This window comes from Leishmania infantum, chromosome 27 (assembly GCF_000002875.2).
Source record: "Leishmania infantum JPCM5 genome chromosome 27".
Lineage (NCBI taxonomy): Eukaryota > Euglenozoa > Kinetoplastea > Trypanosomatida > Trypanosomatidae > Leishmania > Leishmania infantum.
In genome coordinates this window covers 759,192-773,217 of record NC_009411.2, presented here as the reverse complement: position 1 = coordinate 773,217, position 14,026 = coordinate 759,192, and the positions used below count along the sequence as shown (strand labels likewise).

The following is a 14,026-nucleotide window of genomic DNA, read 5'->3' as shown; positions in this document are numbered from 1 at the left end:
CCACGCCGAACACCCCTTTATCTCCCTTCCCCCTCGATATGGTGCCTCTCCTCGTGCTTGATGTGTTTGGCCAGTCTGGCTGGCCGGCGTGCTTGGCCCCCTCCCTCACGACCGCTTCTCTTTGCCCCAATCATCTGCTCCGACCTCTCCGCCCTTGTTCCGCTCTCTTGCCCACGATCGCCTTTCTCGCTCTCGCTCTCTCCTCACCTGTGCTGTCGTCCTTTTCGTCTCCTCATCTGTGTTGCACATTGTGTATGAGAGTGTGGTGCGTGCGCTTGACCGCTGTGTATCTTCGAAAAGAAACGCAGGGGGGCGGTGGCGGTGGTGGTGAGGGAAGAGGGGGCCTTTGGCAGAGATGTACGTATGCGCGCAGACGGACCTCAGACAGGCACCGGTATACACACCGCACGAAACCCCGACATGGGTCGAGGCGGACATTCTAGTGCTCTTCTCCCTTCCTCTTTCCCCCGCTGCTCAGCTTTTATAGCTTGATTTCTCACACCCCTCGTGGTCTGTCCTCTCGCGCTGTCTTCGCACCGCTGCGCCTTGGCGCAGATGCTTCAGGCACTTGGCACCCCTTCGGCATGTTCTTCTCGACTCTTCCTTCCCCCATTCCCGTCTCCTTGTGCTGCGCGCCCCCCTCTCTTCTGTTTTGCGATATCGCCTACCGTCGTTGTGGTGCATCAGCTGAACCCCGCCTCCTTCTCTTCTCAACGGTGCATGTGTGCTTGCATATGTTGATGTACTTGCTCCGAGCTGTGATCTCATCACCTCCTTCTTTACCTGCTCCTCGCATTCTCGCGTGGCGTTTTTGGTCTACGGTGTGAACTCACAGAGGAGGTTGTGGTTGTGGTGATGGTGGAGCTATGCGTTTGCATTGCTGTGCTTCACGTACGAGACGAGAACGGAAAAGGCGTCGCCTGACAAGAGCTCCTCCCGTACGTCCTCCCTCCCTCCCTGTGCACTCATCTCGGTCTTCCGCTCGCTTTCGCGCTGCCCATCACCTTCCAACGCAGCCCCTTCTTTTTTTTCTTCCCCCCTCTGGTCTTTCCTCCACGAATCGCCATGTCCTCTTCGGTTTCGCGCACTTGCACCACCAGGCCACCGGTGTGCTTCTGCGTCACCCTTTGCTGTGAATGTTGGTGTGGCGGCGGCTCCCAAGATGACTGCACGTCCAACCTCCCACCCTCACGACGGTGCTGTGTTTCGCTCACTGTCTCTGTCTGTTCCTATTCTTGCCTGTGCGCATGTAAAATGCATTTCTTCTGTCTCGCGCCTCGCCAGGACATCAATGGTGAGCAACTCAGCGACCGTAAATCTAAATTGAGGTGTCCTCGAGTGCCAGTGACTTGCGCGCGCGCCAGAGGGATATCGACACAGACGCGCGCACACAGGTATACAGTATCCACCTCTTCTCGGCTCAGCTTCGTTCACCACCTATTCGTGGTGACCTTGGCTCTTGAGAAGAAAATACAAATTTCTTGCCCTTCGGGCTTCCGATTCTACCATCGGGTTCCTCATTGTCCAGCCTTGCACCTCATAAAGCGTGTCATCGTTCATCCACCATCACGCCCATTCCAACAAGCCAGCGCCCCACCTCAGCGTGGCGCTGCCTGTCGCACAGATGAACATCGATTCGACACACCGGATTAAAAGAAAAAAAAACGCAGCTTCCACTCCCCTTCTCCGGCGTATCATTGCCCGCTGAGAAGTTGCTCCGATCACCTTTTAGTCACTGGCCGCGCGCGCTGCCCACCGCATGATAGACGGCGGAGCAGCCTTATCAGAGTGGCGTCTTGTGCAGCTCTCATTCATTCTTCACCTCGAGGTTGTCCGCGTGTCCTCTGCCGCCAGCAGCGGCTGGCGCTCTCGCAAGCCTTGTCGTCCTCTCCCGGCCTTTCCATGGCCCGAATCTTTCTCAACTTCGTACCCTCCGCTGTCTCCGACTCCATGTACAACTTCTCTACGCCGTACGCGACAGCCTCTTGAGCTTCCTCAGCCGACACTTTCTACAAAGCCTACCAACGAAACCAGAGGATAAAAACTACGATAACAGACGTACACACTGCGCCTCCTCGCCCCACGTATCACAAAACTCCCCCTCCCTCCCCACCCACCTAATCACCACCCCGCGAAGGCATCAACCATGGCCCCGATCATCCACCGCAACCTCACCGCCCCCGAGCTGGTGCAGTGGGCGCTGAAGCTCGAGAAGGACACGAAGCTGAGCGCGCGCGGCGCGCTGTGCGTGCTGTCATACGCGAAGACTGGCCGCTCGCCGAGCGACAAGCGTGTGGCGGACACGGATGACGTGCGCGAGAACGTGGACTGGGGCAGTGTAAACGTGAAGCTGAGCGAGGAGTCGTTCGCAAAGGTGAAGAAGCGCGCGATGGACTTCCTGAACTCACGCGACCACCTGTTCATCGTGGATTGCTTCGCCGGGCACGACGAGCGCTATCGCCTGAAGGTGCGCGTGATCACAACGCGGCCGTATCACGCACTGTTCATGTACAACATGCTGATCCGCCCGACACGGCAGGAGCTAGAGAGCTTTGGCGAGCCGGAGTACACGATCTACAACGCCGGCGAGCACTTGGCAGACCCGTCGGTGCCCGGGATCACGTCGACGACGTCTGTGTCGCTAAACTTCAAGACGGGCGAGGAGGTGATCCTGGGCACGGAGTACGCTGGCGAGATGAAGAAGGGCATACTGACGGTGATGTTCGAGCTGATGCCGCGCCAGGGCCACCTGTGCATGCACGCGTCCGCGAACGTCGGCAAGAAGGGCGACGTGACTGTGTTCTTCGGGCTGAGCGGGACGGGCAAGACGACGCTGTCCGCAGACCCGAACCGGATGCTGATCGGCGACGACGAGCACGTGTGGACGGACCGCGGCGTGTTCAACATCGAGGGCGGCTGCTACGCGAAGGCGATCGGGCTGAACCCGAAGACGGAGGAGGAGATCTACAACGCTGTGAAGTTCGGCGCCGTGGCGGAGAACTGCACTCTGGACAAGGCGACGCACGAGATCGACTTCAACGACGAGTCCATCTGCAAGAACACGCGCGTTGCATACCCGCTGGAGCACATCCCCGGCGCGCTGACGCACGCGGTTGCCGGGCACCCGAACAACGTGATCTTCCTGACGAACGACGCGTTCGGCGTGATGCCGCCGGTTGCGCGGCTGACACCGGAGCAGGCGATGTTTTGGTTCATCATGGGGTACACCGCGAACGTGCCCGGCGTGGAGGCAGGCAGCACGCCGGTGGCGAAGCCGATCTTCTCGTCGTGCTTCGGCGGCCCGTTCCTTGTGCGCCACGCGACGTACTATGGGGAGCAGCTGGCAAGGAAGATGACGGAGCACAACGCCCGCGTATGGCTGCTGAACACCGGCTACGCTGGCGGGCGCGCGGACCGCGGCGCGAAGCGGATGCCGCTGAAGGTGACGCGTGCCGTGATCGACGCGATTCACGACGGCAGCCTGGACAAGGAACAGTACTGCGTGTACCCGGGCTGGGGCCTGCAGATCCCGAGGAGGTGCGCGCGCGTGCCGGCGCAGCTGCTGGACCCGCGCAAGGCGTGGAAGGATGTGAAGGCGTTCAACGAGACGACGAAGGAGCTGGTGGCGATGTTCCAGGCGAGCTTCCAGAAGCGCTTTGCGGCGAAGGCGAGCGAGGCGCTGAAGTCTGCCGTGCCGAAGTACGTGGAGACGGCTCATCTGTAGGGACGATGTGTCGTCTCGGATGAGGTGTCTGTTTGTGTGTGTGATGTCGGCGACTTGTTTGTCGTGAGTTTTAGTGCGCGACTGATCGCTGCGAGGAGCTCTGTCCGCCGACTGTGATTGCGAGGGTGACAGACAGCGGCGTGCTCGACGATGGGTCGGCAGCGAAGGGGAAGCCCTACCGTTGTGCGCGAGGTCTAAAGTCGGTAGGGGTTCGGAAGAACAGCGGCACGAAGTCGGTACTAGTCTGCGGTGATGGGTGAGTTGGTGGTGTGCTCTCTCCCAGAGGTCATGGGCGTGTGAGTTCGGCTTACTGCTTGCTTGGCGCATTAGGGGCGCGCTCTGCGTGTTGGCTGTTCTGGGGAAAAGGAAGACGACTTTGTGCATCTTTTTATTATGTTAATCCGCGTATGGCTTCTTTTGGATGTGCAAGTGCTATTTCACGACCCGCAGGGAGCACCGTCACCAGCGCCTCTCTCTGTGCTTTTCTTTTATTTTTCTGACATCCATGTCGACGTCGTTTGTGCTTGCGTATCACGGAAGGTGCGATGCCACGGCTTCTGTCCGCTCTTCATGAATGGCAGCTGCCAAGTTTTTTTTTTTGTTGCTGTCTTGAGTTTTCCCGCTCGCCCGCCCCTCAACCCCTCGATCCCCGCTCTTTCCGTCCTCCCCACATCGCCAACCAAGCCATGCAAGACACATACACACACACACAAACAGCACACATGCACGTCCACAGGTGGACCAACTACTAAACAAACCCCAAAACGACATGCTTACGTTCATCTCTTTTCTACGTTCGGTTCTCATGTTTTTTTTTTTTTGTCCGCTCAGCCGCTTGCTAGTCTTGTGTGTGCGTCTTCTCCGAGTGCTGCGTCATGCAGCACGGGGATCTCTCTTTGTTTTCCGTCACTATTACCATCCAGTATTATCTGTCGTTTTCTTGTTTTTTTTTTTTCGCATATGCGTGTGTCTATTTTTCTGTTGCTGTTACTGCCTTCTGCACTTGGAAAAAGAAAAAAGAAATGCTGCTCTCACTCTCGCCCTCTCTAAGTTGACAGTTGAATGTCTCCCCCGTCTTCTTCTTTGTCTTCGCCCTTCCTCTCACTTTATTCCGGTACTTCTTCCCCTCTACCCGTCGTCTCCTCCGTATCTGTAGCTTGAACGTTCTCGTTGCTTCAGCGCACCCCCTTCCGCTTCCTCTGCCCGTTTGCTGGGGTGCGACTGTGTGCGTTTGTGGGCACCTTCATAAAAACACACACAGAACAGTAAGGAGCCCATAATTCGCCGCCACTCTCACCCCTCTACAGACACACACACACACAAACACACATGCCCTTACCCCCAAAATATATGATCGGTTGCTTGTTTCGTTTTCCCCCTTCCTCTCATCGCTCTTGTTCTCTTCATTGCAGCTGTTTTATCTTATTTTTATTTTTGCTAGCCGCTCTTCTTATGCTGGCGAGATATCTATTTCGTGTTTAGTACGGACTTCATCCTTGTGTCCTTCGCCCCATCCCCCATCCCTCATCCTCTCTCTCTCTGCGCGCGTGCGTGTGTGTGTGTGTGTGCCCGTATCAACGCAAAATGCAGCAACTAAAAAGGCATCAAAGCAGCGCATCCCTCCCTCCTCTCCCTCCTTCTCCTTCTTCTCCCAACTAAGCACACACACACACACGCACACGCACACGACGCAAGCGGATGGTGAGAGCAGACGAAGGGAAATAATATTCGACGGCGGAAAAGAAAGCGGCCGTCAGGCAAAGCACGATGACCGCATAGAAGAAAAAAAGCAAAACAAATACGAGCATAACGCATACACACGCGAGCACGTAACAGTCCAGCTCCGCGGAAGGTAGAACAGTACGGGCACGGGAAAATATGATGGATGCTCGACCGATTATTTCGAATAACTCAAGGTGCGTCATCCATACAGCCACACACACACACACACACACGCATATACATAAAACAGCAAAGGAAATACCAGCACTGCGAACTGCTGGTTCTCTCTTACTCGATAGGCGTGATGCACGAGAAGAAGATGTCGCTCTTAGCGCTTTTTCTTTCTACCTGTCTCTCACGCCACAGCACTTGCTACACGGTACACAGAGGGATGTAAAAGGGATTCGACAGCCGGGCGCACACACACGCGCACACGCACCGAAGGAGCGAGAGTGCTAGAGAGGCGGCGAAAGATACGCGAGTGTGGCTGTAGCCGCCTCTCTAGCGCTCTCGGTTTTATCGCCCGCGTGCTTTCCGTTGTGCTCCCTCACTGCTGGTGCAAATGGGCGTATCCCTCTTTTTCTCTCTGTGGTGTGGTTTGGTGCGTTTCACGCGTGCGTATGTGTGTGTGTATGTGTGTATGTGTGTGTCTGTACCGTCACGTGAAAGAGCGCAGGCGCCTCGCGCGCAGAAGACACACACACACACCCACCCACATACACATACACACACTTAGACACTCTCCGTGCTGCCCTGCAAAGTGTGGAAGGGCGTCTTCCCGCTTCATGCACGCACGCATTCACTTCTGCGCTTCCTTGTTCTCTTCTTTCCCCGCTTGTCTACCGACTTGGACTGACGCATACTCTTCAACTACTTCTTGCGTCTCCTTCCCCCGTGCACCTCTTTCTCTTGCCGACACTGGCGAAGGGAGAGAAGTATTGAGGAGCACACAGCCACAAAAGCGGTGTATAAGATTTCTTTTTGTGTTTTGCTTCGTTTAGCTGGAGGGGTGAGGACGACGTCTCTGACAGCGGTGCCCGTTCCTTTGAATTGGTTTGCAGCGTCGCCCCTGGCCCGCTCCTTTCGCTCTGTGAGCGTGTTCCCTTCTTCAGCTCAAGCTTAGACGCCACTCTCTCCCCTATCCCCCCCCCAAGACGAAGGAGGATGACGTCACGAGGGGAGCATATTCGACTCGATAAGGGGGCACTGGTGAAGAACCACTACGAGGTCGTCACCTCCATCGGCGCGGGCAACTTTTCGAAGGTGTACCGCGTCATTGACCTGCAGTTGCCAGTAAAAGATCAGCGACGTAATCCGCTGGCGATGAAGGTGATCAAGAAGGAGTACAGCAGCGATGCCAAGTACGAGAAGCAGATGCTGATTGTGCTGCACGAGCACGACAAGAGCCGCAGCGCGCGTGTGTCGAAGATGTACGAGTGCTTCGTTTGGCAGGAGTGCCCCGTGTTCATTATGCCGTTGCACGGACCATGTCTGCGAAGTCGCCGCCTCGGCGTCAACCGCGGCGTCGTCACGTACGAGAAGCTGCTCGAGTTTAGCTACGACTTGCTGGAGACGATGGCCTTTGTGCACTTCCAGTGCCATATGGTGCACACCGACCTCAAGCCGGAGAACATCCTCATCGCCGACAGAAACGTCGCCGACAACTCGATGGGCGACGAATGGGTTGTCTGTGACTTTGGGAGTGCGTCACTCTGGCGTATGGACAAGCTAGACTCAGACCTCATCTCCACGCGCCCGTACCGCGCACCGGAGGTGCTGCTCGGCAACAAGTGGCACTACGCTGCCGACATGTGGAGTATAGGCTGCATCCTCTACGAGGTTGCCGTCGGCCACCGCCTGTTCGAAAGCCGTGATGACCTGACTCACTTGCACATGATGGACCGCCGCATTGGGCGCTTGCCGGAGGCCTTCGCGAAACATTCCAAGTACTCGAGCAAGTACTTCAATTCGCGAGGCGACTTCCTGTCCACCCCAGACGCTATTCGCTTTTCCAAGTGTCGGCTGACGCCAATACGCGAAATGTTCAAAGAGGACCGTGAGTTTCTTCACTTGCTCAAGGGGCTCCTCACATACAACCCAGATGAGCGCATGACAGCACCCGAGGCGCTGGCTTTGCCCATCTTCGATAGGGTCCGCGTCGCTCGCAAGGAGCGACAGCGACGGGCGGACGCGGCTGCCGAGGAATGTCGACAGTGCCACCACTCACCCGGAGCTGTGGTTCCCGGAGACGGCAAGGGCCTGCGGCTTACGGGCCACATCGACCACAACACGCTCGAACACATCATAGCCGACGCGAAGAACGGCTGCACCTCGCACAGGCGCCACCACCACCAAAATCACACGAAGGATGAAACGAGCGGCAACAACATGGCGGATAGCCGCTTAGAGGCCGCTACAAATGCAGAGACCACCCCCGCTCCAGGACCAGCAGCAGCGTCGCCAGCCGTCGGCTCCTCGCCGCAGCTTGACAGGCAGGCGTCTGCTGGCACTCCCAGGGACACCGCAGCCATGACGACTACCGCCACCACGTCAGCTGCTTCGGCAACAGCCGAGGATACGAACAGCTTCGCTGCCCCTAATGTCTCTGCACCGTCCGCGACGTCGCTGGGTAAAAAGCGGGTTTCCAAGGCGGCCAAAGTTCGCGGGCGGGCCGCCAGCGTGCCCGTAGTGCAAGGTTGCAGCAGCCATCACAGCGGGAGTCCGTTGTCGAGAGTGGCGGTGGTGACCAAGGAGGTGCCGCACCAACGCCCGTGCGTGAACAGCCACCACTCCACCTCCACACGGAGCTCGGCGCTCGTGCCGCAGCTTGCTCTCCACCGCTTCAAGACGTCAACCCTAGCTTCCGACCATGACGCAGCACCGCTGCCGTCGAAGAGCGGGCAGCGCGGCAGCGGGCGGTCAGGTGGGAGGCTCTCGGGTCGCTCCGTGTCTCCGGGGAGCAAAAACCGTAGAAGTACACCACACAAGGATACCAGCTGCGGTTCACAGCACGGCTGTGGCAGCAGTGCAGCGGGCGATGGCGGCACCCAACTGAATGCGTCGAGTCCGCTGAAGAGCCCCCATCAGCGTCTTCAGCTCCGCTCCGGTGCTGCCAAAAGACCAAATCGCACGCCGTCACGCTCGTCAGCCACGCCGTACCGCCTGCTGGAAACTCTCTCTCCGGCCATCACGCGATCACCGAGGATGCTGTTGAAGGCGTCATCGGCGGCTGGGCCGTCTCTGGGTCACAGCATCTGCATCTCAGACATCATCGCCACGCCGCCGAAGCAGGCGTTTCGTGCCGGAGCACTGCGGAGCAGTTCCGCCGCTGGCCGCTCTCCTCGCAACCCTGCCACGGCGCTTGGCTCCAGGTCGCACAATAGCGTTACCAAGAAGGGTGAGGCAGGTATGGTGACCACCTCGCCGCTCGGGCCGTCTGTGGCGGCGCCGAAAGCACTTCCTCTGCCGGCGGCGGCGACAGGGACGAAGACTCCGCGCCAGCAGTCGCTGTCTCCCGACGCGCCTCTAGGTTCTCAGTCGCCCCTCCAGCGCGGCGTCACGGCGGTGTGCAAGGACATGCAAACAAAGTCGCTTGTTGTGCGAGGCAGCCCGGATGTCGATGACAAGTTTGTCGATGTCGGCGATGCAACCAAAGGCCGCAGCCAAAAGGCTACTAGCGATGATGCTGGCGACGAGGGCGACCATGGCCTCAAGCAGGTGGGATCGCCGCTGGCGACTTCGCTGGCCGTTATGGGGGATGATAATCCCGACAAGGTCGGCGACGGCAACGACGATGATGACGACTCTTCGCTTGCGTCACCGAACGCGCAGCTCAGGGACTCCGTTGCGTCGCCGACAAGCGAGAACTGCCTCGGCAGCTTGTACAACTCAGATGGCAGTCCCCGCGCCACTGACTACCGCAGTCCCGCGCGCTGCCGCCCGCCCGTGGAGACATCGACGGGCGACACGTCTGGGGTATCGTCGCCTGTCATGATGAGCAGGTCAAACGCGCGGTTGAGCATTTCAAGCAGCGAATGGCGAGGTGTGGAGGTGGCACCAGGGGTGACCCTCGCTACGGCGACGGTGAAGAGAGGGCAGCGAAGCTTCGCCGCTGCTCTTGCGACACCTCTGCCGCCGTCCCAGCACAATCCCCGGGCGTCACAGCTGAGCGAAGTGTTCTACAGTCCACGCGAGCTTTCGCCCTCTGCGCCGTCGCCGTCGTCTCTCACGGGCCCACGATCCACCACAGCGGGCTCTGTCGCGTCCCCGCCTGCCGTGCAAACTGTTGAATCAGACGAGAATCCCCATGAGCTGTTCAGCACCGTCCCCCTCTCGCGCGCGCAGCTGAGCAGAGCGAACAGCTGCAGCGGCTCCTTCGGTGTCACGCGCAACGCTGCACCGGCGTCCACAGTGGATTCGCGGTCTCACATGGCGCCTCCATCAACGTGCACCACATCTGCTGTCGGCAGGTCAGCGCGTGAGTTACCGACTGCAAGAACCTCAGTGTCAGCGACGACAGTGTCGACGCCGGCCGCGCCAACGCACGTGTGCCAGGCGTCCTCCTCAGCAAGCCAGCTTGCCATGGTGACGGCGTCGGTGGGCCGGCTCAAGTCGGTGCCGCTGCCCGACGTCTCTGACGTGCGGGGCTCCGCATCACCACCACCACCATCCGTGACAGCATCGCGGCGCGCCGCGACCAAGCCGGGGCCGGCACCCGTAGCGGCAACGTCCGCGCCGGCACCTGCGTGCCCATCACTTGAAGAATCGACCCCTGTGGCACCCATGAACTCCATGGCAATGTCGCGACTACCTGCCGCTCTCACTCGCTCCCGCGAGCTGTCACTTTCCCAGGATAAAGGGTGCCTTGCAAACCCCGACACTATCGCGAGTCCGCCACTGTTGGCGGCGGCGGCGGCCACCCCATCGACCGGAGCCGCGGGTGCCGCAGCGGTGCTCCATTCGTCGCCGCATCTCCCCTACCAGCCGACCCACGGCCTTGTGCACCCCTCCGGCAGCAACAGCCACGTTCTGTCGGAGACGAAGGCAGAGGAGGCGAATTGCAAAACTGAATCGCAGCCGCCGGGCCTGCACATGCCATGGAGGTCTCTGCTGCTGCCGGACCACTCACCTACTTGTGTGTCATCGCCGCTGCCGGCCATTGCCGCCGCTGCACCAGCAACCGTGACGCCTACTTTCACGCTGCCTAATAAGGTTCATGGGGCAGGCGAACGGCACGAGGCTTCGACTCGCAACAGCGGCAGGATCAAGGTGAAGTCTCTGAGCGTGCAGCACCCCCGCACATCACCTGGTCCGTCGCCGCGACCCCCGCCCTCGTCGTCGAGCACCAACATCTCTTTCGATGTGGCTGCGGGGGCAAAGTGTTCCGGCTCGACCACGGCTAACTTCACCAACGCTGGCACCACCAGTCGTCTGAACAGCAACTTCAACAATGGCGGGCCCAAGAAGTTGGGCACCGCCACGTCGCATTACCCGGCTGCCACCTCGGGCTCGTCTATGAGCACCTCTTTTCAGGCTGTGTCGCTGTCGCCGCGCAACGCGACTGTACCAGGGGCAGCAAACACCAACTCGCTGCGCTCATCGACGAATGGCGTGAGTGCAGGGCCTGTGCGCAGTCCGCATAGCAGCGCCTCTGCGACTACGTCGCCAAAGATATCAGCGATGTACCAGCGCACCGACTCTCCCCGTGGCATCCCGCCAGCGCTGATGACCACCGGCTTGCCCATCAGCGCGATCGGCGGGGAAGTAATGCCGGCTGTGACGGTGCCGCTGCCGGCGCAACCGCACCACCAGCTGCCTTCACAGGCGCAGCAGCAGCCATCGACAGCGGTGGCGAGCACTGGCGCGGGCCCGAGCAAGTCGTCCATTTCTATAGTACCACGCCACATGCGGTCGGGAGTAGCGTCAACGCGCAGCTCAATACATCGGCAGCCATTGGGCACGCCTGTAGCGTCCACTCCCCGTCTGAAGGCTTCAGACTCGACTGCGGCATCAGCGAGCCTCAAGACCAACGCGGCTGCCATCTCATTGCCGAAGCAAGCCTGTAAGACGAGCTCTGGTACCTTGAACACGGTCAGCTCGCGCGGCAGCACGGCCAACGCGCCTGTGAATACGATTGGCGCGGATGCCTTGACTCGGCCTACAGCTTCGCAGCTCAAGCACCGCCGCGACGCCCGCACTCTGAGGCGCATTATTGTTCCTCGGCCCTCGACGTCCTCCCTCTCCCAAGCCAGCCGTGCGGCGTCGTCGTCGTCGCCGGGTGCCGAGGACAGCGGCGAGCAGACCCGCGACACCTCCGATAACTCACATATTTTAAAGCAGTACGACAGGGACCTGTCGTCGTGCTCTTCTACGACGCCGATACCGCTACCCTAGACGCGTTTAGGGGACGCCCTCCGCCCTCGCCTTTTCTCTCCCGCCATAAAGGCATCACGCGTTCCACCGTGTGGCGAACACGGCGGATCAGCCGACCGGCTAAGTGCTTCCCATCTTTTCGGTTTCAGCTCTCTCTCTCTTTGGCCCTCTTCCCATTTCCTCGGCCTTTCTGGAGCGCTCAGGACGAAATAGACAAGACATGCACGAAGCGGAAGAGGCCAATATGCAAGGCTGCTGCTACGCCGTACTCTCCCGCCTGCGTGTTTCGCCATGTATGTGAGTTCGACTGGTGTGTGTGTTTTTTCTTTTTCGTTTTTGTTCTCGCTTTACTACTCTGCTTGCTCGTCACAGTACGGGTTTTGTCTTTTGCTGGGTTCTACCTTTTTCTTCTTTGCGCCTCGGCGGCGTATGCGCGCGCGCGCGTGTGTGTGTGTGGGGGGGTCGATGTCGTTGTTATTGTGATCGTTGCCGCGACTAATGGGCGCGTGTGTGCCTCCCCCTTGTTTACATACCCACACGGTTGGGGCGGGTCTCGATTTTGTTGCCCATCACATGCATCGTCTTCGCCGGCACATATTTTTCGTTTTGTTGTTCTAAAGGTGAGCTCTCTCTGGATTCTAGCTTCCTACGCTTCTTTCCGTGCTGCCTCTTCACTGGGTGCCACGTTCCTCTGCTGCGTCCGAGCCTCTCCCCTCTCCCACCTGTCTTGTCGGTCTTGGTTAGATGTTTGTGTCTTCATGTGTGTGTCGGTATGTGCTCGTCGGCCCTTCGCCTATCTGAACTCCCTTTTCCCGCGTTTCGCTTCCATTGCATTGCGAAAATGTTTTATTATTATTTCGTATACTGCACAGCGTTATCAAGGCCCCTCCTCCTCCCTTGTGTGTTTTTGTCTGGGTTTCTTCTTCTTTTCTTCTTGCTGCTTGTCGTTGACGATAGCGGAGGTGTTGCCTCGTGTGATTTACCTTTTCATTTCAGTTTCCATGCCCGTTTCCCTCACTGACTCGCACGCACGCACGCTCTCTACATCTCGCTCTTGCTTGTTGATCTCCGATCGACAAGCGCGTTTCTCTGTTCCTCCCGCTCTCTATCTCTTTGTGTGTGCGTGTGTATATGGTGGTTGACCCACTCGATGGCGATGACGCTGCTGACGTTGAGTGAAGGCGACGGGCTCCTTTCTCTCTGCTGCTTTTCTTTTTTTGCCGTTCATCGCACTGCCGGTGAGTGTTTAATGATGGCGAAACGGTCCACCATGCGATGACGGTGATGGTGAAGTGTCGATGCCTTCGCATGAGTGCACGGGCATGCGTGCATGCAAGCGAAGTTAACGAGGGATTGGCCGAGAGGGGGGAGAGGGGTTTCAGAACCACAGCGAAGGAGAGAGGAGGGAGACTCGAAAATTCCTTAAGCGACCTGACGTGCTGTTCGTTGTCCTTCTCTCACTTTTCGCGCCCGCTTCTCCTTTTACATTTGGGTGGGGCATTCGGCCGACGCGGTTGTCCGCGTGCGCCCACGCTTGCCCACTGTGTATAGATGACCACCACCACCACCACCACTACCACTACCACCGGGGCGACACAAAAAATTTTACGAAGTCGAAACAAGCGCGCATCCGTAGCCGCTGTATCTCATCCCCTCACCCCTTTCCTGTTTGCATTCCTGTCTTTTCTCCTTTCTGCCACGCTCTGTGGGAAAGACCAAAGGCTTTGTGTGTGTCTGTCTCACGCAGCACCACCATGCATCTCGCCTCGTGGTCTTTTTTGAATATATCTTTTCCTCTGCGCGTCTGCCTCTCTCTCTCTGTAGTCCTGGAGGACGGGGTAACACCCCAGTGCGTGGCATCCTCAGGGCCCAGTACACCCCGATTCTGTGGGGAGGCTGAGCAGAGCCTCTCCCTCTTACCTCTGCCAGCGCCGCTCCACTTCTGGTGATGACAAGGTCAAGCACCCGCGACGTGGGGAGGTCAGAGCGATACATTGCTGCGGATGTCGGCGGGCAGGCCCTGAATGATGTTGCGTCGGAGCGACCTGCAACAGTGAACACGCTTGTGCCATCCACATGATGGACAACGTGTTCGCGTGACTCGAGCGTGTATCTCACCCCGGCCCTCACACTGCCAACTGGTGGGGGAGCCTGCGCCCCCCTCCCCCCCTCCCCCAAGGGGGCGGCACCACGCGATGAGGGCTTTGT

At 58.8% G+C, this 14,026-nt stretch overlaps 2 protein-coding genes across 2 annotated transcripts; both read left to right on the top strand.

Annotated features, from left to right (window-relative positions):
* Positions 1-2,146: 2,146 nt before the first annotated feature.
* Positions 2,147-3,724, top strand: LINJ_27_1710 (putative glycosomal phosphoenolpyruvate carboxykinase; the record flags this gene model as incomplete). The annotated part of the gene is made up of 1 exon (XM_001466383.1): positions 2,147-3,724. The coding sequence occupies one exon, from the start codon at positions 2,147-2,149 to the stop codon at positions 3,722-3,724; it is 1,578 nt and encodes a 525-aa protein (XP_001466420.1).
* A 2,886-nt stretch (positions 3,725-6,610) lies between these two features.
* On the top strand, positions 6,611-11,839 carry LINJ_27_1700 (protein kinase-like protein; the record flags this gene model as incomplete). Its single annotated transcript, XM_001466382.1, has 1 exon — positions 6,611-11,839. One exon carries the CDS (start codon positions 6,611-6,613, stop codon positions 11,837-11,839), a length of 5,229 nt encoding a protein of 1,742 aa, XP_001466419.1.
* Positions 11,840-14,026: the final 2,187 nt, after the last annotated feature.